The sequence below is a fragment of the Nelumbo lutea genome, chromosome 8, assembly GCF_056320005.1.
Source record: "Nelumbo lutea isolate HS-2025 chromosome 8, American lotus-T2T, whole genome shotgun sequence".
NCBI lineage: Eukaryota > Viridiplantae > Streptophyta > Magnoliopsida > Proteales > Nelumbonaceae > Nelumbo > Nelumbo lutea.
This window is the reverse complement of record NC_142691.1, coordinates 30989343-31013993: the sequence shown is the minus strand read 5'-3', so window position 1 is coordinate 31013993 and position 24651 is coordinate 30989343. Positions and strand designations below refer to the sequence as shown.

The 24651-nt window shown below is 38.4% G+C and overlaps 1 protein-coding gene across 1 annotated transcript in view; it reads right to left on the bottom strand.

Moving 5' to 3' along the window:
• The window catches only part of LOC148843685 (exocyst complex component EXO84B-like), a 42077-nt gene that overhangs the window by 2985 nt on the left and 14441 nt on the right, over positions 1 to 24651 (bottom strand). Inside the window, exons 3-6 of the mRNA XM_088959663.1 lie at positions 18491 to 19547; positions 15487 to 16002; positions 597 to 785; positions 368 to 504 (exon numbers count right to left, since the gene is read on the bottom strand). Of these exons, the coding sequence (XP_088815789.1) occupies positions 368 to 504; positions 597 to 785; positions 15487 to 16002; positions 18491 to 19547 (1899 nt within the window). The remainder of the gene's footprint in view (positions 1 to 367; positions 505 to 596; positions 786 to 15486; positions 16003 to 18490; positions 19548 to 24651) is intronic.

Below are 24651 nucleotides of genomic sequence, written 5' to 3'. Positions count from 1 at the left end.
ACATCAATGAAATATAAACATAAAAATTTTTTATGATTACATTTCATTCAATTAACAACAGACAACCAAGAAAAGCACACAGGTATGGACAGTCACAACCTAAAATAAGAGACTTTGAAGTGAGGATTGAAATTTTTATGACTTCATACAGTGGGTGTGCTGATAAATTCATCTTATTTGTTGTGCAACTTGATTGGGTCGGATTTTAACAAGTCACATGGGAGGGGGTGCATGCAGTACTGATCAAACCATGGTTAGGTGCCTTTGTAATTTCAGTGATGCCCATAATCAGTTTGCAACTCAAACAAATGAAGCACAAAAAAAGACATTATCTTCTAATAATCGAAAAACCCACTAAATAGCGTACCTGTAAGGATCCATTCCAGTTGTTGCAAATGCCGCAATGGCTCTAGTTGTGATGTCATTGATAACTTGATGCAAATGCCGAGACAAGTAACGCCCTTGGGATGAAAAATAAATAACAAACTTCATGTCCAGATAGAACTGTACAAGTATCCACAAAGTAAATTGAAGGTCAGGCCTTTCATCAAACAAATGAGTGACAGAATCAAGTATCTGGAATTGAATTTATAAACCTGTTGAAGGCCAAGAGAACCCAAAGACCTAGGTCCATCTTCAATATCATCCCAAAAGCTTTGATCATTTGAAAGCCATAAGATAACAGTTTCTGTAAGTCTCATCAACAGCAGTGTAGCAAATCTTTCCCTTCCTACAAACATATCTGCAGCTATACTTGCCATCCTATTAAGTTTTAGAAAAAGATCCTGAACAGTTGCAAGAACAATATAATAAGGATGTTGAACCATAGAATTTTGACCTCAAAAATAAGAAAAAGAAAAAACATGAGCAAGAATCCATCAGAAGTAAAAGCATGACGCCAATATTTTTATAGAATACTAATTAATCTTTTAAAATAAGATGTCAACAAATTACAGTATAAAAGTAGAGATATAGAACACATTAACAAAGGAGAATTTCAAATAGTGGACTACTTCTAGAAGAAGTAGATGACAAGGACAAATTAAGGTGCACTCATTGCCAGAGATCTCAGCAAACTCATGAAACTTGTTAGAATCTCCACGGGAAGCTGAAGTGGGCCCTGGAGTTGAGTAAGAAACAAGGTTTAGATCAAAATAAGAAACTAGGACAGTAGGGTCCAAGGAAATTCAACGCACCAAATATGGCTTCTCGGAAGACTCAGCCCTCTGCTACTACTGTGAGTCAAAGACGTCCATCTGGCTCTGATCCTTGGAAAGATATCATTAATTCCTTCTGTGACCATTTGGAGTTGTATAGTAGGGTAATTCGTCAAATGGATTCCACCCCTCCTCCCAAAACTTCCTTTGTGACTATATCAAGTAACTCTACCACAACTTTCCATTTGTTTGCTCATTCCTCCAACTCTCCTTGGATAATTAATTCTAGGGCCTCAAACCATATGACTGGTAGTCAAATTATTTTCAATCCTATCATCTTCTTTCTAGCAAGCACAAGGTGAGACTAGTTGATGGTTCGCTCTCCACCATTGTTGGTCAAGGAACCATCTCCCTTCCCTTTGACTTTACTCTTTTTAATGTTTTGCATGTTCTAGAATTGTCTATTAATTTGTTTTTAGTTGGTAGTATTACCAATTCGTTAAATTGTTCAATGACCTTCTTCCCTTCTTGTGTAATACAGGATTTGACCTCGGGGAAGACGACTAGTAGAGGTAGTATGGTGGACGGGCTCTACATGTGGAAAATAAGGCTAGTCTTGCAATCACAAAGTCTAAGAGTTAACCTAATAAGAGTCAAGACTATCAGTGACATATTTGTCTTGGTCATTTTATCTTTTGAGTCATTGAAAATTTTGTTTCCAAAAACGATCAAGTCAATGTCAATGTCAGATTTTACATGTCAAACTTGTTAGCTGAGTAAACATTATAGAACTTATTTTTCTTCAAGAAATAATAAATCTGAATTTCTTTTCCATATTGTTTATTCTGATGTTTGGAGCCCTATTACTTTGCCTTTTGAGACTAGCAACAAGTACTTTATTACAGTTATTGATGACTACTCTAGATATACATGGGTGTATCCCATGCAATCCAGACATGAAGTGCCAAAATTTGTAAAAGATTTTCAATGCATGATCTTCACTCAATTTCAAACTAAAATCTAAACCTTCAAATCCGACAATGCCAAAGAATATTTTCATAGTTATCTCATAGAGTTTCTTGCTTCGTGTAGATCCCTTCACCGCATCTTTTGTAAACAAACACCCCAACAAAATGCCGTTGCTGAAAGAAAAAACCGCTATCTTCTTGAAGTTGCTTGTGGATTACTAATACATATGGATGACCCAAAATGGTTTTGGCTAGAGGTTGTTTTACATGTTGCATAAATCATTAACCTTATGCCATCTCATTGGTTGGAGTACAAGGCCCCACATCAACACTTGTTTCCCAAGTCTCCATTATTTCCTATTCCTATACATGTGTTTGGTTATCATTGTTTCATTTAAGACATGTCTCCCACTCGTGGTAAACTAGATCCTTGTGTTATTCCCTGTGTTTTTCTGGGATATCCCTCTTCTTAAAAGAGATACTAGTGCCTTGATCCTATTTCCCAGAGCCAGAAGTACTATGTTTCTATGAATGTTTCCTTCTTTGAGAGTCACCCTTTTTTCCCTGTTTCTCCTCAAGGGGAGAATAGGAATGAGGAGAAACATGCTTAGGTTCAGCTCCCTCCTCTTCTTGATCCTCCTTCCTTCCTTGTTTTCTTTCATTGTCACAAAGGCCAGGCAAGTGTGAGCATTCCTAAGAATGTGGCAAAAGCTCTCTTAATGCCTGAATGAACAAATGCAATGAAAGAAGAGACCAATGCTTTACATAAAGTGTGCAGGTTAAAGAACTCCTTATATGGCTTAAACGAATCACCAAGGGCTTGGTTCAATAGGTTTCATTTAGCCACGCAACAAAAAAGGCTACAAACAATGTCTGTCTGACCATACATTGTGAAAAGAAAGGAAAGTAAAATTGCAGCCCTAATAGTATATGTTAATGATATAGTTACCATCGGTGATCGGAAATCTAAAATTCAGAAGCTAAAGGAGTTCCTTGCTATTCAGTTTGAGGTGAAAGATCTAGATCTATTAAGGTCTTTTCTTGGATTTGAAGTTGCGCACTCACAAAAGGGGATCTTCATTTCACAAAGGAAATGCATCCTAAATCCATTAAAAAATTTATGAAAATTGGGGGTGAAGCCAGTTGACTCCCCATTAATCCAAATCACAATTAGGTAACTATCATGGTGAAACTATCAAAGATGTTATGCGATTTCAGAAACTTGCGGGAGGACTCTTATATATGTCCATGACCCGACCAAACAATGCTTATGTTGTGGGTGTTCTTAGTCAGTTCATCCATGACCCTAAGACCACCCACTTAGAAGTAGCTAAGAGAATCATCGAATATCTTAAGAAATTCCCATGTACTAGTTTCTTGTTCCAGAAGCATGGGTATTTGAAAGTTAAAGTGTATACAGATGCAAATTCAGGTACGATCAATTGATGACAAAAGCCCACCAATGTTACTATACCTTTTTGGGAGGGAACCTAGTCCCATGGAGAAGCAAGAAACAAAAGTAGTGGCTAGGTCTAGTGTTGAAGCTGAATATAGAGCAATGTCTCATGGAGTGGTTAAGATTGTGGATAAAAAATTTGTTGGGTGAGCTGGGATTTACGATTGATAGTCCCATTACTTTGTATTGTAAAACAATCAACATTGTAGCCAACCCAATTCTCCATGATAAAACCAAGCATTTCCTTTTGTTTTTTTGAAAAAGGTTAGGTATTTTTATTGAAAAAGAAAGGAAAGAAAGTATACAAGAAGTATACAAAAGGTAACAAGGCCAAACAGGCATTGAAAGAATCATTCCCAACCCAGGAACACCCACTCAAGGGCCAAAAACAGCAAAGCAAAACAACACACCAAATAGCATCCCACAATAGGGCCCCAGTTTAACCTAAACTGGATAACCAAAACACACCTTGAAAAAAAAAAATAGGGCAGAAAGATGACTATTGGCAAATCCATCAGCCCCTCGGGCAAGGAAAAACTTGTTAGTGGGGAAGTGCATACACCCTATGTCAATTCCAAAGAGCAACTTGTGGGCATGATTAACATCTATGTTCTAACTTGAGGGGGAGTGTTGAAGGCTGTCTTAGGTCCACCCTAGGCGGGTACCTAAGCATCGCCTAGGCGACTAGGTGGTTTTACAGTGTCGCCTCGCCCAAACGCCTATAGTTTTGTATATTAGCCGACCGCCCAGAGACTTACGCAGGCGCCTAGGTGACTAGGCAGGCGCCTAAACACAAGGTGGGCGCCTAAATCCAGCTTCAGTGCTCTTTCTTTTCGAAAAAACAGGGGCTTCTTCTCTTCCCTTCCTAGTTCCTGGTTTCCTGCACTTATTATTTTTAACAGTTGAACCTACTCCCTTCCTAGTTCCTAAACTTATAAAATAGCTTAGGTCAGAGTCCATCGCCTAGGCGCTTGGGCGCCCCATGGTCGCCTAGCCTCACCTAGTCACCTTGACAACTATGCGTAAGGGGCAAAATTGTATTTTACTTTATTTTTTGATCACCCTAACATAAATACCAAATTACCAATGCTAGCACTACCAGCACAACTTTTGGCTATCAATCATCTTCTCTCCTCTCCTCTCTCCTCCTCCTCTCTTATAGCTTTCTACTTATTGTTTTTAGTTTAATAAAACTAACACCCTTTTGCCTACTTCTCGACCTTTCCTTACTCCACCAAGATTTTACTTTTTCCTTGAATTGACAATCCTCCAACCACATATTCTCAAAAAGAAACAATGATAGACCACCAAACAACAAATCCTGTCCTAGAGAGATAGGGCAATTGTTTGATACCCTAGAAAAGGACCTAGTTAGGTTTTCCCACAAATCTTCCCATTCTACCAAGCAAAGGAACCTATCCAATATGGAACATACTGGGTTGGCTTAAAAGTTTGACCATGTGTAATCAGCTTGTAAAAATGGGGATTCCTTCAACTTAAAGATCTCAATCAAGTTATTAAATTTCCTCATGTTGAGAGTAATACCTTGGTTTGAGTTGTTTATTTCCCTTGAAAATCTTAAAACATTGAAGTCTCCCCTAGACACCATGGTCCTCCCCACAACTCTCTCACTACACTCAACTCCTCCCAAAGTCGGTCTCTCTCTACAAGAATTTAGGCCTTACACATAGGTCGGAAGTCATCCCCGCCCATCATTAGCTCCTTTAATTTTAATAGAGACCAAATAGTTCCCAATGAGTTCCTCTAGGCACTCCATTTCCTCATTTTCCATAAAGTGGGTATTCCCCCAGAAGTTCCCCAAGAAGGTGCAAAGGCCCAACTTAATCCTCTAGTTCACCGAATGCTTCTAATCCACCTCCTATCTATCTTTGAAAGTTTAATTTCTTGGACCATAAACATATGTAGCTTCTCTTTCCCCTGTTAGAATGTTAGAGTGATGTTCGGCTGATAAGAGTTCTTATTAGCGCAATCTTATGTTTAACTTATCTTGTAACTAGGCCTATGTTAATGGGCCTAATCATGTTTAATGATTTAAGTCATCTAGGTGTCCCATCACTAATCAGGGGCATCCCAGTAATTTCTTGTACCTTGTACTATATTCATCTATAAATAAAAGACTGGTCGACTAGCTAGTACAGTTCGACATTCTCTTAAGTTCTGTGGTTCTCTTCTCCTCCTTGCTACTTCGAGTATAGCTATTCAGATTACATGGTATCAGAGCATTAGCTCCTTCCTGGTTTCAGCAGGCACACTCTCTTCTCTTGCTGTTTTTTCATCTTCTCTCTTCCTTTTCTGGGTTGCTGCAGTAAAGACCTAGGAGTGTAAGAGAGTAAAGCAAGTTCGAACCTAGGGTTTCTCTTGGTTGTAGGACTCAAGGGAAGTAAGACCCAGAAGTAGATGTCCTACTAGATTACTTCCAACAAGTAGTAGCTATTGGGCTACTAAGAGAGGTTTGTATAGGACAGACCTAGTTGAGGGCTGATTCAGCAGTCCTAGCACTAGCCGAAAGGGGGAGAACTTCCTCTACAGTTGCAGCTTCGTGCTCCAGCAAGACTTCTGCAGAACAAGTGGTAAAGACTTAGCTTCTTCTACAGTTGCAGATTTTCTTCAGGTCGGTTATCAGCCCTACTTCTACACTACACAGTTGCAGCCTTAAACTTTTACCAGCACTGTGAACTGGTTCAGTTACAGACCTTTACTTGCTACTGTACCCGAACTGTGAACACTTCTACCAGTACTGTGAACACTGTGACCACTTCGGCCAGTCCTTAACAGAACCACCTACAGTACTGCGAACAACTCTTGGACTGAAGCCAAGATGTCCTCACTATCCGGTGAAGTTTCCTCTAGAGATAACAGACCTGTCACAAGGTCCTCAAACTCGGAAAACCCTAATCTGCACAGCTTACAGATTACAAGTGTGCTACTGGATGAGTATAACTTCAGAGAGTGGTCCGTCTCTGCAATGCTGTTCATTACCTCTCGTGATCTCACAAGCTATTTGGATGGAGACAAGAAACAATCAGAAATTGGTAGTCCTGAATACACCGTGTGGCGCAAGGAAAATGCCACAGTCATGTCTTGGTTGCTGGCCTCTATGACTCCTAGGGTGGCCAAAACTGTTCATCACTTCCCTACAGCTGCTAAAATTTGGGAGAAAGTATCTAAGACATATGGCCAGAAAAAGAACAATGCTAGAACCTATAGGCTGAACCAAGACATTGCAGCCCTAAGGCAAGGAGGCATGTCCGTGGCAACCTACTTTAAAACACTGGAAGGCCTCTAGGAAGAGCTTGACCACCACTTGATTTTGGATTGGGAAAATGCCAATGATAAGGGGAGGCATGACAAGCAGATTGAGGAGGGCAGAGCCTTCAAGTTTCTGGCGAGTCTTGACCCTGTATATGAAGGTATAAGGTCACAGATTCTGGGGAGAGATGAATTACCTGAGCTTCACCATGTTTACTACCTGGTGAGGAATGAAGAAGTAAAGAGAAAGGAGATGCAAGTTGACTCCCAAACACAGTCAACAAAACTACCTGGAGAACATTCAACCTTAGTCTCCACTAAGGGGAATAGATTTTCAGACAAGAAGTCCCTCAAGTGTACCCATTGTGGTGGTGAGAAACACATAAAGGAGAAATGTTGGATCTTGTACCCTCATCTGAAGCCAGCTGCTCTGAGAAATGACAGAAGGCAACATAAGGGCCACACAGCAAGTGGGAATCTTGCCACCAACAACAGTAGTGAAAACTACTCAGACAGTGTCCTCTTCCACCGCAAGGCAGGCTGCCGACTCCTCTGGACCAAGTACTTCAGGCTTCACAGCTAGTGAGGTAGAGGTTCTCAACCGGGCATTAGCCCGTCTAAAGAACAATTCTTTAGCTTCCACCTCTCTTGCCAAATCAGGTACAACCTCTGCATTTAGTGCAACTAGTTCCATTAATTCTACCTCTTGGGTGATTGATTCCGGAGCCACTGACCATACGACACATATGTCCTCCTTATTCTCTACATATCATTTGTTGTCTGGCCAGGATAAGATGAGAGTAGCTGATGGGTCCCTCTCCACCATCTCTAGAAAGGGGGTGGTTGACCTAAGCAAGGATCTCTCTCTTAAATCAGTCCTACGTGTTCCTAGTCTTACCTCAAATCTGTTGTCTGTTTCAAAGCTTACAAAAAATTTGAACTGCAGTATAACTTTCTTTCCTTCTCATTGTGTCTTCCAGGACAGATTGACGAGGAGAACGATTGGGAGTGGTCATGCGTATGGGGGCCTCTACTATTTTGATGAAGATGTCAGCTCAGCCTTGCAAGCTTTTACTACTAGTCTGGAAAGTGTGGAGTCAATAGCTAGGCTGCACTTGTGGCATGCTAGGCTAGGTCATGTGTCATTTTCTTCTTTAGCAATGTTGTTTCCCGAATTATGTAAGGGCGTTCCGAGTCAGAGTTTAATTTGTGATGTGTGTCAAATGTCAAAACAATGCAGATCAATGTATCCAATTTCTAGTAATGAAATTCAAGCCCCTTTTGATTTGGTTCATTCTGATGTTTGGGGTCCTTCTCCCATTGTTTCCATTGATGGCTTTCGTTACTTTATCAGTTTTATTGACCATTATTCTCGGTGCACTTGGATTTATTTGTTGAAAGGATGTAATGAAGTTCCCCGGATAACTATGATGTTTTGCAAGATGGTTGAAACACAATTTGATAAAAAGATCAAGCAATTCCGTTCAGACAATGCAGCTGAATACTTTGAAAGATCCCTTAACTCATTTATGGAAGATGCAGGCATGTTACATCAATCATCATGTGCTTACACCCCTCAGCAAAATGGGGTTGCTGAGCGCAAGAACAGGCACCTATTGGAGACAGCTCGAGCCCTTCTTTTCCAGCACAATGTGACCAAGCAATATTGGTCTCAAACTGTTCTCACTGCATCATACCTGATAAATCGGATGCCATCTAAGGTACTGGGTATGAAGACCCCTTTCTCTGTTTTGTGTCCCACTCTTCCAGAATTTCCTCTTCCCCCACGGGTTTTTGGCTGTACATGCTTCATACATGTGAAGGATCCAAAGAAAACCAAGCTGGATCCTAAGGCTACAAAGGGAATATTTTTGGGGTACTCTCCTACGCAAAAGGGGTATAAGTGTTATGATCCTATCTCCAAGAAAAAATATGTCACCAGAGATGTAGTCTTTTTTGAGTCTCAACCCTATTTCCAGTCTTCTCAGAATCCTCTTCAGGGGGAGAGTAGTGGGTTAGAAGAGGATTCTCATTCTCCCTTCTTTTTTGTTCCCATTTCATCACCTTCCACTACTACTAGTTGTAACATTCCGAGTCAACCTAGTGAGACTCCCACTGTGCCAATCACTTCTCCAGATTCGATTGATGCTTCTGAAAATTTCAGTAAACAAGAGAAAGAGATAGTTACATACAGTAGAAGGAAGAAGGCCCCTCAACCTCATGATTGCAACCAGTTGAACTCAGATCAATCTGTCTCTGCAATCCAAGGTAATTCTGACTCACTCAATTCAGATTTGGATCTTCCTATTGCTCTCCGTAAGCCTATTCGTTCTTGTACCACTCGGCATCCCATAGCTGATTATGTTTCTTACTCACACTTATCCCCTGCCTATCATTCCTTTGTGTCTGCTCTTTCCTCTGTATGTATCCCTTCCAGGTATTCAAGAGGCGGCATCTGATCCAAGGTGGAAAGAAGCCATGAATGAGGAGATGAAAGCCCTAATGAAAGCAAGGACGTGGGAATTTGTGGACCTGCCAGAGGGGAAAGGCATTGTTGGGTGCAAGTGGGTATTCACATTAAAGCACAGGGAAGATGGGTCAATTGAGAGGTATAAGGCCAGACTTGTGGCAAAGGGATTTACACAAAAGGAAGGTATTGACTACAAGGAAACCTTTGCCCCAGTAGCAAAGTTCAACACAATCAGGGTTCTACTGTCACTAGCAGCAAAATTCTCTTGGGGACTTCATCAGCTGGATGTGAAGAATGCCTTCCTAAATGGTGATCTTCATGAAGAGGTATTCATGGAACCCCCACCTGGATATGATGTTGGAAAGAAGGTATGTAAACTAAGGAAAGCATTATATGGTTTGAAGCAATCTCCCCGGGCATGGTTTGAGAGACCTTGTTTGGCCATGAAGAAAGTAGGGTACACTCAGAGCAGTGCAGATCATACATTGTTTACAAGGAGACAGGAGGACAAACTTATAGCACTCATTGTGTATGTGGATGATATGGTGATTACTAGAAATGATGTGAAAGAGATGAAGAGGCTGAAGGAGTTCTTAGCTTCAGAATTTGAGATCAAAGACCTAGGAAATCTGAGATACTTTCTTGGGATTGAAGTTGCTAGATCAAGAAAAGGAATCTACATATCTCAAAGAAAGTATGTGCTAGATCTCCTAGAGGAATACTACTTTTAATAGTATTTTACAATACAAAAATAATAATAACTAATTTCAGCTAGGTTGTTTATCAAACTGATGAAACCGAAAACCCGACCAACTTGACCCGAGTTGGTCAATTTTCTAGTACTTTTGATCACCTTTGGTTCAATAATTTCCCAACCCGATCAGGTTGGATCAGTTTTGCTTTGGCCATTTGTCAACCGACCAAAATAGAACAACCAGACCATAGATATATATTAATATTTTATATTTTAAATATAATTTTTGATACAGGAAAGTGGGAAAATTCTTATATTTATTAGTCTAAAATATTTTATATCACAAATTTATTTTTTAATAATGCCACTGCAATTTTTTTAAATTTAAACTTAATTTCAAAATTTAAATTTTTAAGTTTAAATATTTTGAACTGACCAACCAAATTGAAAACCGACCAAAACCCATACAACCTGAGTTGGTTGGTTTTCACTAATCGTTAGTCGTTTCAGGTAACCAACTCCCCAACCTGACCAAGTCGGTTTGGTTGGCCAAACAGCTTACAATCGAACCGAACTAGCTCATGAACTCTCCTAATTTCAGCTAAATTAATAGTTTAATCTCTAATAAATAACAATAGTTTAATCTAAAATGATTATTGAAAATTTATAGTGAACATACACAACTATTGAAAATATATTGATAATGAAAATACAATAAATACTATAAATATATTAAATTAGTCAATAAATAATGCAATCTCAAATAATAATTTATCTCTAAACATCAAATTAATTATTTAAAATCTAGTCATTTTAAATATTTTGTTATTTAATATACTTAGTTACTTAAATATTTAAATAGTATGTAAAGTATTTAAAATATTTAACATTTGGTTATTTAAGATAATTTTGTAAAAATATAAAATTATTAATAATATGAATATTATTAAATCTATTATAATTATTTTTGTTTGTAATAAATATTTTAAAGTTATTATATAATTTAGTTAAAATATTTAAATAATTCTTAAATTTTTTAATTCAAACCTTCTTTGGATAGATATAGATAAAAAGTGTATGAGAGGATAAATAGGAATTAGAGATAATTTAGGAGAAAGTGGGAGAGGTAGTTTGGGAGAAATTTTAGGATAGGGGATTATTTAGGTTATTGGAAACGTATGGGAGGGGGAGAGAGAGAGAGAGAGAGAGAGAGAAATTTTAGGTAATTTTTATGGAAAAGGAGATCATCTCATAGTTGCTTCAAAAATTAAATGGAATAAAAAATAAAAAAAAAATCAAAAAAAGGAGAAAATTCCTAGGCTTCCTTCTTTTTATATATATATATATATATATATATATATAGAGAGAGAGAGAGAGAGAGAGAGAGAGAGAGAGATTAGGCTTCTTTCCTTCTGTTCTTTTTTATTTTTTTTGATCAATAACTGAAAACTTTCATTGATTAAACACAAAATTACAAGAGGAGAGGTAACCTTTCTTAACTCTCCCCATTTGAACAACAGTAAAAAACAATTACAACTGAGCCCAAAATAGTTGATTTCTCCCCACCCCTTGTTTTGCAAGCACATCAGCAAAAACATTAGCAGATCGTTTGACACATTTAAGTTTCACATCCATATTCTGTATCAGCCTTCTTTCCTTCCCCCTTTCCTTTTCTTGTTCTGGAGTAGACTTTAGCATCTGAAGTCTTCTCCTTTTTTCAGTTCTATGGCTTACCCTCATAGGCCAAAAGACCCAGCTTCTCCTCCAGTTTTCCTGTCCTCTTCCAACAACACTGATAAACTTTTAACCACTAAATCTAAAATTCTACCCTAACTATCATCATCCTCCTATTCCTCTCTCATGATCCCTACTTCAAGTACAAAGGCACTCTCAACATTCATAGTCATCTGAACTGGAACTGGATCTGCAAACATAGAAAGAGGAGGACAAGAGGACACAGGTTTAAAATTGCAATCAGGAAGGGAAGAAGGAAAAACAGGAACTAGAGGAGGGTAGGGGTTAGAGTTTCCATATTCCAATATTTTGCAAGCTTCCCTTGAATCTGGCCCTTCTTTGTCACCTTTCTCTTGAGAATTCACCTTGAACAACATCATGTTTCTGTTCCTCCTATGCTTCTCTGCTTAAAATAGTAGGGTTACCAAAATTCCTAAATTGTTGATCCTATTTTTGGCCTTGCACAGATTGAACTGTAGTGTGTGCTCTTCAGGTTGTAGTGACCTTGTTTCACAGGAAGGGTTGGTTCTTCTCTTTCTGCTTCTGTCAACTCAACCATCCTTTCCAGAGATTTATCTTCGAATAAAAGCTTGCTTCCCAGACAATATTCATCTAGAACTTTATAAGTTTTTGCAGAGCCAATACTGCCAATCCTTGATAGTCGATTTACCTCTTTGTCTTCGTTGTTTTCAAAGACTTGAAGATCCTCCCAATCTCCTCTAGGTTCTCTAAAATACCTAGGATTGGGTCAGGTGTTGTGGAGTTCTCTGAACAAACCAATCTCCAAACTAGATTTAAACCTCCTAAGAACCTTCTTGAAATCCTGCTAGCATTGCCTGAGGAGGGTTCCTTCGAGCCCCATTTCTTTGAGACTTCAAACAGAGGGGAGAGAGGTTGCAGCAGGGAAGATGATAGATCCCTTTGTTCATCCCCTAAAGGATTTTGAGTTATCACATGCTTTGGTTGACTGCGGTTCAGAAGGGTTTTTAATCTGGCCTCCTGGTTCAGCCCCAACTTTGTTATTTTCCGGTTCAGTTGAGTGAACAACCTTAGTACCCGGTTTAGCCACGTCTTTACATCTTCCCACCCTTTTTTTCCTTGCTGAGGATGACAGGTAGGTCTGACACTTCTGCAAAAGATTTAACCTGGACCCTTTGATTAACCATCAATGGTCAACTTTGCTTCAAAGAATTAGTAAGCTGCAACCCTTCTTTTGCCAAGGCAGATGGTTGGGCTGCTTCTGTAGTTGATCGTTTACCTTGACCATCCAACGAAGAGGCTCCATGTAAGCAATCCATAGCCATGTAAGCTCCATCTTCATTTCTGCTACTATCCATATTTGGTAAGGTGTCATTCCAGTGTAAATCAGGTCAAATGGACATCTTGACCTTGTTGAATGGGTAACAGAATAATATATCAAATGCAACTAAATCAAGTCAAATGGACAAATCTTTAAACAAAGGCTGCAAAGAATGTAAAAAACCTGCAAAGAACACAGAAAAAGTGACAATAAAAGCAAACCCTGCTACTCTAAGGCCGCTAGACCTGGAATCCCCCAATCAAACGGTTGAGGATTGCCTCCACCTTCTCTAGCCAAGCGGTTGGCTAGGGAATTAGCATATATGAGAATCCACCTGAATGAGTAGTTCTGACTTCTGCCCAGAACGAACGCTTTTCTAACCAAAGATCTGAGTCTCCAAGGAGGATCCTCTTCAGAGTTTAGCCAAGTTAAAACAACCTTGCAGTCCCTTTCTATTAGCACATTCCTCCAATTCTGTGTAGCTAGCAGTTTTAAGACCTTGAGTAGACCAATGCCCACCCGAATAGCTTAGGGTTATTTCCCCACCTAAAATACATAACCATAATAACTTGTTTACTTGCACTTTGATTTACATCTTCCCACCCTTTTTTTCCTTGCTGAGGATGGCAGGTAGGTCTGACACTTCTGCAAAAGATTTAACCTGGACCCTTTGATTAACCATCAATGGTCAACTTTGCTTCAAAGAATTAGTAAGCTGCAACCCTTCTTTTGCCAAGGCAGATGGTTGGGCTGCTTCTGTAGTTGATCGTTTACCTTGACCATCCAACGAAGAGGCTCCATGTAAGCAATCCATAGCCATGTAAGCTCCATCTTCATTTCTGCTACTATCCATATTTGGTAAGGTGTCATTCCAGTGTAAATCAGGTCAAATGGACATCTTGACCTTGTTGAATGGGTAACAGAATAATATATCAAATGCAACTAAATCAAGTCAAATGGACAAATCTTTAAACAAAGGCTGCAAAGAATGTAAAAAACCTGCAAAGAACACAGAAAAAGTGACAATAAAAGCAAACCCTGCTACTCTAAGGCCGCTGGACCTGGAATCCCCCAATCAAACGGTTGAGGATTGCCTCCACCTTCTCTAGCCAAGCGGTTGGCTAGGGAATTAGCATATATGAGAATCCACCTGAATGAGTAGTTCTGACTTCTGCCCAGAACGAACGCTTTTCTAACCAAAGATCTGAGTCTCCAAGGAGGATCCTCTTCAGAGTTTAGCCAAAGTTAAAACAACCTTGCAGTCCCTTTCTATTAGCACATTCCTCCAATTCTGTGTAGCTAGCAGTTTTAAGACCTTGAGTAGACCAATGCCCACCCGAATAGCTTAGGGTTATTTCCCCACCTAAAATACATAACCATAATAACTTGTTTACTTGCACTTTGATTTCCACCAACTATTCTAACTCCACATTTTCTTCTATTTTCCTTAGTTTATCAACAATTGCCTCCTCATCTTCTCCTCTTCAGTCTCATCTTCCTCTAAGTCATCCTCCTGTCCTGGAACCTCCTCTTCTCTCTGCACAACATTTTTCTTTTTTATCTTCAGTTTAAGACCCCAATTTCTTCTTTCCCACCTCTATCTTCAACAAAGCCAGAGTACTACTGCTTCCAGCTGAGCTCTGCCTTTTATTTCTGGCCAACCTTACATTCCTCTTAGTTTTGGTGAAAATAGCACCAAAAAAAATTAAATTTACCCAAGAATTTGAGAAAATCTGCAAATTACAAAATGACTACTAGAAAAGGATGGAGAAGATATATGATATCTTCATTCATGGTTTCTTTTCCCCTCCCCACCTCTGCCTCTTATTCATATTCAGTGTATACGCACACAACATCACAACCATGGATGTCCAGTAGAAGTCAACTCAACAAAACATCATTGCAACTATATGGGGTAGGCCAACCCTGATTTTCCATTCCACTCTATGAGGATCATACCCCTATTAAATTGTAAGCTTTGGATCATTTTTACTCTCTTTGTTTTGGTCTTGATCATTTTTACTACCTCAGTCTATGTACTTTTCAGCCTCTCCATGTTTGATCTAGACCCATCAACTTCAGGTTTGGTACATTTGAAGGTTAGCAGTATTACCAGAACCCTGTATTTTACCACAGAAATAGAAAGATAAAATAAAATAAAATATATCATGTAGCAGACTGGCAATGTTACTTGTTAATTTTCAAGATTTTGTATATGATGCTTTTGGGTTGTTTAAGCAAGCTTAATTATAATATTGTGTTCCCTAAGGTTTATTTAGAGTATTTAACCAGCACTTAGAGGAGCTGCCCAACTTTTGTGCAGTAAAAGCAATCTGGAACATATTGAAAAGAATGAACTTAAACTTGAGTATGATAACAAGTCAAATTGGCAAAGTACAATGAGAACCAAATTGAAAGATCTCATCATCTGAAATACCTGAAATATTTGAGAGGGGAACCACTCAATTTCATCTGCATTCCCATCCATATTTATGTACATGTCTGCACTAAGAAAGGTATCGCCATCTTCAGTGAAAATGAGATCAAGAGCATGTTGTTGACAGAAACTATCTCTTAATCTATCAACAGAGCGCTGGAGGCGCCTCTTCCATTCTCTTTGTTCAGGATGACGGTTTTGCCTGTCAGTAACTCTTCTACGAGGTTCATCCTTAATACCATTCTGGTTCAGTGGAGAAAGCTTCATGGCAGCCCGTGGTAGCAGTTCATCTGCTAATAAAGATGCATTTGCTAGCAAAGCAATCTGCTGAGGTTCAGTCTCAGCCATCCGAACAATTTTATTTCCAGAGCCTTCCAGTCTTCCTTCTTCTTCCATTGAACCTGGCAACGCATTTATGAGTAAGCTAACATATGAGTTGAATACTTGAAACAGGCCTTCCAAGCTTTGACCTCCTAATTGCATACTGAGGAGCGGTCCTACATCTTCAAAGAAATCCTGGAAGAGTAATTGAAACAAGAAGCAATATTAGGAGGAAAAGTTCACAAGTCTACAAGTAATAGACAGTTTATACAAATGCCATCAAACTAATTAATCACAACTCTCATGGGACAAGAATTACAGGTCACACTTAAAACATATTTGTAAACATACCCATGAATCATTTACTAGTTATGATTATGATTCCCAACCACATGTTGGGGTATTATATTCCCTCCTTTTATTTTGATAATTGAATGGAAATTTCATTAATCAAAAGGGTAAATTTTTACAAGCATCCCTAGGAGAGGCACAAGATGCAACCTTTCCTTTAACAACAGTGATTACAGGTTTTCAAAAACTAAAATTACAAAGCAGCCGAATATAATAGTTCCTGGGAAACCCCTCGTTTAGCAAGAAAGTCAGCCATTGCATTTGCCAATCTGTCCGCCCATTGGATTCTAATTGTCATCTACCTTGTTAACCATTTCACTTTTTTATGTTGTCCCTGTAATTCCAAATGACAGAATCTGGATCCAACAGCCATCCCACAACCACCTTTGAGTCTCCTTCAACTAGAAACTTTTCCACCCCAATCTGGTTACTAATCTGGATCCCATGTACTGCAGCTAGTAACTCAGCCCACATAGAATCACCTATTAACCAAGATGAATAATCCAATCCCTTCTCTTTGAATGTGCTACACAAAATAGCATTAAGAATTTTAATAATCAATACAGTTTTAACGATTAACAAGGCATAAATACCTGAAAAATACAGTAAGTTAATGGGTTTGTATATTCATATATGTATGTGTATATACATACATATCTAAACTACAATTCCTATCCTTCAGAGCATTTCATTTTTGATACTCCAATATTTCCACTTCAATTCAAGCTCCAGCTCCACAGTTTAGACACTGGAATACTAACCAGTAACAAAAAAATATGCAAAGTGCTTAAGTTCTGAATAAAAATATATCTTCATGTAAGAGCTTCAATAACCAGGTACCTTTACATGCTATTGCTTACTATAACCATATCAGGTACACATCCAATACAAAACTGAATACTACATGAACAGTTTCACAGCATAACTTACAGCACAAACACTTCTACAAGATATAAGAAGTATATTTTAATAAAAATGCTATAAAAGTTCGTAGATGTTGTAAAAGTTTTGCAAAGTTAGGCAGCACATGAATATCAATAAAATGATAGCTTAAAAATTAAAAATATCATGAAAGCCCATTTTGACCATCGAAGCATACAACTACATCCCCAATGCACCAGCACACCACTTAATTCACTTTCTTCCTCCTACCACATTTCCCTCTGCCTCTAAAAGTATTAGATGAACCTTTAACTGCTTCTTCTCTCTCTCTCTTCAGACAAAACACCATAGGTCATTTCTTAGCTTTCTTAAGACCTCTCCCACAAATTGTCCATGGCTCCAGTTCACTCTACCATGTCCAGCATACTTCCCGAATGTAAAGAATCTTAAACACTCTCTAACTTACAATGACTTCAAGACACAGTAAAGCTCCAAAGGAAACCATCTAAGAATTAATATTTGATAAAATACAAATTTGGTATGAATTTCTGCACAATAAGTAATTTCTTGACAAGCTGTCTTCCAAAATACATCATAAAATACAACTTTTTAACTTAAAACTTCAAAAAACTTTAGAATACCCCCATCAAAAATTTGTTGGCTGTCCATCAATTAGCCATGACTTAATCCGTCTTCAAATCACAAAACCCTGGGCTTGTCAAATTGGTGATCTAACAACCTATCTAATGACATTACATCAAGCTATCAGGCAAGTTTTTTCCCACATCTCAAGAATAGGTCACAAGCCTTTTGAGTTTTAGTTCAGGCCCAAAAACCACATCACTTACTCTGAAAAAATAGCTCATTTGCATTCAATGTGAAGAAAATAGGAACATTGGAATGTAAATATCATAATTATTTAGGGCATCAAAATTTTGCTTTAGATAAAACCACTGACAGCAAAGAAGGGTCTAACTCTTACTTTTAAACTTTACAGAATAGAACAAGTCAGTTTGAGCTTAAGATAGTACTTTTCTTAACTATGAATAAACTAAAGGTATAATTTTCTTAACTATGACCAGTATGCATCAGCCGATACAGTCATCTTGCCATCAAGTTCATGTAATGGATTTCAACTAGAAAAGATACAGAGACAATAGTGTTAGCATATTAGGTTCTTCACAATAACAGACAAGTAAAATCTTTAACTCCTAATGAATAAAATATTCTTCATATTATAGTATTCTGAACTAATAAAGCAAAACTATGTTATTCGTTAAGAAAACCATCCAACACATGCAATATACAATGTCAAGTGACTGATTGGTTATACCTTACTGTTGTCACTAAAGCCTAGAGGTGAGATTTTACTTCAGTAGAAAATTACAATATTATAAACATTTTACATGACACAAAAGATTATAGTTTAGGCTGAAAATAAAGCATCTACCTGGACCATGGAATTGAAGCGGTGAGCGCTGCTTGAAAGTTTATGGTGAAATGCCATTGCAGAGCCAATAGATGCATTTGACGTTCTACCAGATTGACGTGTAACAGTTGGAGGATAAGTGAGCACCCAATCATCAGCAGCAGCTAATGCAGCAGTGCTCTCTCCGATTCGTTTTAAATTAGCCTCTAATGCTTGCTCAACACTAGGCCTAAATTGTTTCAAGAGAATGGGGCAAAGTGCCAAACCACGAGATTCCAACAATGAACAATGGCCTAATGCTATCTGAACACACTCTGCAGCAGCCCTTAGACCTCCAGCAGCTGCTGATGAGGCCAATGCATGTCTCTTGACAAGAAGTGCAAAACCCTCTGTCTGCTTTGTAGCCCACATCACAAGCTCAGATGTATATGCTGGCTCCTTGCCAAAAATAGCTACAGAATCACTCGCAGCCTGAGCGATGGCAGAGAAAACTATCTGCGAGAGAGCAGCAGTATATGCTCCTCCATATGAGGTGCTTGAAGGTCGAAGACTTTGCATATTATATTGAAATCTTTGGTAATGAGCATTAAGTAGCAAAGTATGAGCACGGGGACCATCTCCAAGTCTTTTAAGAGCCAAAACAGCTGCACGAAGCTCACTGCCACGAGTAGAAGGTTGGCAAACAGCTTCAGCAAGCTGATCAGATAACTTTTGTCTCCGTTCAGTAATGGCAATCTGTAGTGAAAGAAGTGCAGCTGGACTCAGTGTTTTCTTTTCTTTTGCTTCTGCAACTACATTTTCACCCTCATCAAGGGCAGCCAAAGCTTCATCCACTCTCCTCTCAGCTAGCAAGACGTCAAGTACATCAGGGAACTCCAGTGCCCATTTCTCTGTGTCTGAAAGCCCCTTATCTTCAAATTTAGATATGCCATGTTCTGGTGAACCTTCAGAAGCATTGGATGGCAAAGAATCAATTTTGACTCCTTCAGCTAAACCATGAATAAGGGCTGCCTGAGTAGATAGAAGGTTTCTGATTGACAAAAGCTCCCCTTCTAGATCTGATATCTCCTTTGATGTTCTGCAAATAAACAGAAATAACAATACTCAGTGTCAAACGTCATAACATGGAACATGGTGATACAGCAATTACAACCATTTATAAATATAGAAGGCTTAAGGAGAAAAGAGTACCAGATTCAGAAATGCACAAAATTAATTTAAGTAAAAAATTCAAGTTAAGCTTATGCCTGCAAGTTCCAAATCTGCAGAGAAGAAGAGAGAGATATTTGGCCATATAGAACAAGAATTACAAGATAGTTCTTTTAAGGTTATATTCACCTCACAAACAAGTACAACTGCTTTCTGTAGATGATTATAAATTCTAAAGAATGATTATGAAGATGACAATAGACATGATTTATACTGCAAGCCGAAAATGACAACCAGATGGAATTTCACAATACTATTCCATGGCAGTATTTTAAAAGGCACACAGGCAAGGTACACTTTAAAGCGCATGCCTCACTTGAACCCAGGCAATGCCCCTTTCAAAACTCACATGTCTGGTGCACCTAAGAACGAGTAAGGTCACCTTGTGCTTTGTTCCAAGCATGCAGCTTTTATAAATTGACTGTTCTGTTTACCTTTTTATGTGTTCTTATGTTTTTAACCTTTGTTATTGTATATTAACTTATAAACTACCTTTTTATCGGTGTGTGTGCACTAGTAATCTATTAACATTTAAAACACAAAAAAACAAAGACCCTATGAAAACATGAAGCCACAGCTGTCACAGATAGGATCTCAATCAGAAAATTTTCCAAAAGAAGCAAAAACAATATAATCGATCTTTGATCCATAACTTTAAAATAAATGAATAGTGATCAAACCCACCCCGCCTCAAGTACAAGCCAAATATTCAGCTCAAGGGCACCCCCAGATGGGTTTGGTCCTTTTCCTCTGACTCCAGGATCTATCAGTCCTCTGCCTTCATAAAGGCCCCAACCTCCTAAGATTGGGAATACAAGACATCTAACATTACACTAGCCAAAGTAGCAACTGGGAGGAGAAAAAACACATTCAAAGTTTCACATACTTGAACTGTTTAGTGCTTGAAGCACTTCATTTTGAATTAGCTTTAGATGTTATGCTTACGAATTTTTTTGAAAAATTGTCTTGATTCATCTTAGTATATGCCTCTTCCTATGCCTTTGCACCTTGGGCACTAGAAGACCATTGTGCTTTTCTTGTGCCTCTTGCTTCTAAAACAGTAGTCCACAGTACACTTTTATGGTAAGCAGAACTTAAATGGTAGTTTATTTTCACACTTCCAAATTTAGGTGCTTTTATCACTCTCCTCAGTCCAAAGCAAAGCACCACCCCTCCATACAATAACCTAATACATGTACCACCCTACTACTCTAGTTCTATTCAGTCCATGAACCAATGCAAAGGTTGAAATCCATGGGAAGCTGCTCTATCTACACAATGTAAAATTTAATCCAAGAGATGGACAACTTCTCAGTGCAATACATAATGCCCTTACTTTTTATATCAGTAACAATCCCATTAACGAATCAAATTAAATACACATACACATTAATACATACATACACACATACATAGACGGATAGATGGATACAGGGCAGAGCTATTAGCTGCTGTACAATGGATGCAATTTGCAAACAAGCTGGGGGTACAACACCTAATAATCGAAGGGGATTCCAAAGTGGTGGTATGTTGGTTGAAAAATCCTAAAGAGGCTATGTGGCGCTACAAGAATGAAATGAAGAAATTCAGTTGGTTGACAAGGAATATGTTGGTCACTGTACAGTGGGTGGGGAGATCAGCAAATACTTTGTCATGTGTTAGCCAAGCAAGGGGTAAATAGGGAAGAATTATTTTGGGCTCAGCTGTGATTCCTGTTTTTCTTTCCTAGTTTACTTGTAAGATTCAAGGAGGGGCTGCAGCTCGCGCCTCTCCCTGGGATGTTGTATGAATTCACTCTAAATCAGCTTCTGAATTAATAAATCTATTATCATTCATCAAAAAAAGATAGATGGATAATCCCAATGATAAGGAGGATATTTAGAGAGATTTTACCTTTCAGGTCTAATTTCAGAGAGGATGTTGGAGGATGTTTGGGTATATTTGTAATTGTGGTTTATACGAGGACATTCTGTAAATCCAGTTATTTATATGGGGCTTGTAAAACAAGACAGGTGGTGTATGTGAATTGTCCAACAAGGCAACCAGCATCTAGTATATGATATGTCTGAGAAGCCACCTGATAATGGGCCTTATTTAAACAATTGTTGTTTCTGGTTTTTCTGTGAAAGAGGATGAATATAGACTAATTGTGAGGTGTACAGAGGCTATGGGGTTCCATCCCCAAATTTATTGTATGCTTCTATTTTCCATAATTGATTATGATGCTTCTATTTAATGTATGCTTGGTCTCTTGGTTCATGTTTCTTGATTTTCTGGTTATGGTTTACCATTTTCTATTTGATATGACTTGGCTTATGCTTGTGAAAATTTTTATCTATGCATCCAGCTGTTTGACACAAAAGAATAATCCTTGCAGAGAACTAATTTAAAAAGTATTTGGGGGAACTGGCTAAGGTGGAAGCGGTTGCTTGGTTGGTTGCACTGGATGGTATACTAATACTAGACCATCCAAAGAGAAGAGGAATTCAGTTAGTCAACAGGTGCTACTTATGTGGATGTTCAAAGGAGATGTGCTTCATCTCTTATTTGGCTCAGTCTTGTGGAATCCTAGAAGCCCATTGGAGATTTTTGCTTCTTGGCCAGTTTTAAATTGGGGCAAGAAAGCTAAAAATGTTTGGTCAAGTGTTCCATTTGCAATCTGTCGGAGATACGGAAAGAGAGGAACAAAAGAATTTTCAAGGACAATGCAAGATCCAAGGAGGAGCTGTGTTCAATCATCAGGAAAAGAATTTTGAATGGATTATGTTTCTGCCAGAGTTTTTGGGATTGGCATGAGAATCTTTTCGGGTTGGTTTTTGGTCATCTTTGAAAATGGAGGGGGGAACTGATGACTTGTATTTTGTTTTAGTGTGTCTTGTTTTTCTTTTGATGATTTCTCATCACCTCTCTTATTGTACTTTGTCTTCTTTTCTAGGTTAATGAATTTTCATTTTTATTTATCTTCAAAAAAAATTCCTTGCAAAGAGTAACTAAAGCATCAAAAAAAATAAGATTCATCATATGAGAAAACCAAAAAAGATGGGAAAATAAAGAATATAATCTATTTAACCATTAGGAGATGGCTAACAAGAAGGCTTTCCAACTGATAGGCAACCTAAACTAGAGTGGAACTATACAACCAGTGTTTTAACTTTTAAAAGCACAAGGCACAAAAAAAGTGCAAGGGGCCTTTTGTACCCAAGATGCAAGGCACAAGGCAAGGTGTGCTTCTTTTTCAAGAAGGGTGCAAAATTTAAAAAGAAAAATCAAAAAAATGCAATAAATCAAAATAAATGTTCAAAAAACTAAATGTTCTTCATTTTTCATGCTTGTACCAGAAAAAGAACTAAATGTTTAAAAAAGCCTATTAGCTCAAACTAAAATATATAAAAATAGCATATGAAACATGTTTTGTGACATTTGCTCTTTTGAGACTGAATCATCAAACCACATCTTCCTGCATTGTAATTATACCAGCAACATCTGGGCATTGGTTCCAAGTGTGTTTTGGATGGAAGGGTCCTTCCAAACATGGCAGTGAAGTTTTTATTGGCCTGGCAATTGGCTGATTTTAGTAGGTGTTTGGTTCAGGGTTCTAAAAAGTGTGATACGTTCTTGAAAATGACATTTTTTTGGATTGGAAATGGTAACTTCATTAATACAATATTAAGTACATCTGTCAACCCCTAAACAGGTATTGAGTCCCCAGTAATCTTTATTACAAAACTGCCCAGAATATACTCTCCCTCGCAGTCCCTTGTTTAAATGTTTAGTCAACATATCAGCTAAGCCATTAGCTGATCTCCTTGTCCATTTGAAGCACGCACCAATCTCCCTTGTTATATTGAGGATTTCCCTCATGGGCTGTCTATAAATCCAGGCTCCCAACTTACCTGATTGCAGCCAATCAATTAACCATTTAGAGTCCTCTCTCTATCTCAACTTGGTGTAACCCCAATTGTTTGGCATATCTAACACCATAAAGCAAGGCCATCACCTCCGCTCTCAATGAGTCCCCCACTCCTATTGGCCTCAAAAACATAGCCACAATTCTGCCATTTTCATCTCTGATTACTCCCCCTTATACCTGAAGGGCCCGGGTTACCTCTAGAGCTCCCATCAAAGTTCAGTTTCATTCTTTATTGTGTTGGTGGGACCATAACTCCTGCATAGTAGGTTTTGTGGAGGTTGTAGTTGTCACCACTCCCCAATTCCTGTAAATGTCTTCAGCTGAGAAGTCTTTAAATAAATCCAAAGTTTTCAACCATTTAATAGTCATAATGGCTATTCTGTTTACAGTTTCCTCCTTGGATTTCTCCACTCCTTTGAAGATCCTATTGTTTCTTTCTTCTCAGACCGACCATAGGATAACTGCTCTTGTGGCCCTCCACATTATTCTTCCACGCCTCTTTGGTTGCCTAAAAAAGCTTGGGTCAAAAAGGCTTACTACATCCGGGGGAGGCCTGCACTTGCAACCAAAGATAGAAGAAAACCATGTCCAAAGAAAGCACACAAATGGATAAGAAATTAATAGGTGTGTGATCGTCTCACCAAAACCCAAGTAGAGGCTACAAACATGAGGTGATTAGCAAAAATGTGGCCTTTTTCTTTGCAGCATATCTAGAGTTGATTTTTTGGAGAACCACCTCCCAACAAAAAGCCCGAATTTTTGGAGGTACAGGCCGACACTAAACCTCCTTTGGAGGAGGAACAAATGAATGAGGACAAAGGAAACAAAAACAAGTGAACACACATCAAATGGGTAAGGTTTCCAAATTCTACTGTCCAAACAAGATTGGTCCAAATAGGTTGACCCTAAAAGGTTAACTAATTCATCCACCATTGTCATTTCCAACTCCCTTAGACCCCTCCTCAAACCCAGATCCCAAGAATTATCAATAAAAACTGAAGGGATCACTCTTCTTTTGTTTTCGAACAATGAAGGGATCACTCTTCTTTTGTTTTCAAACAAT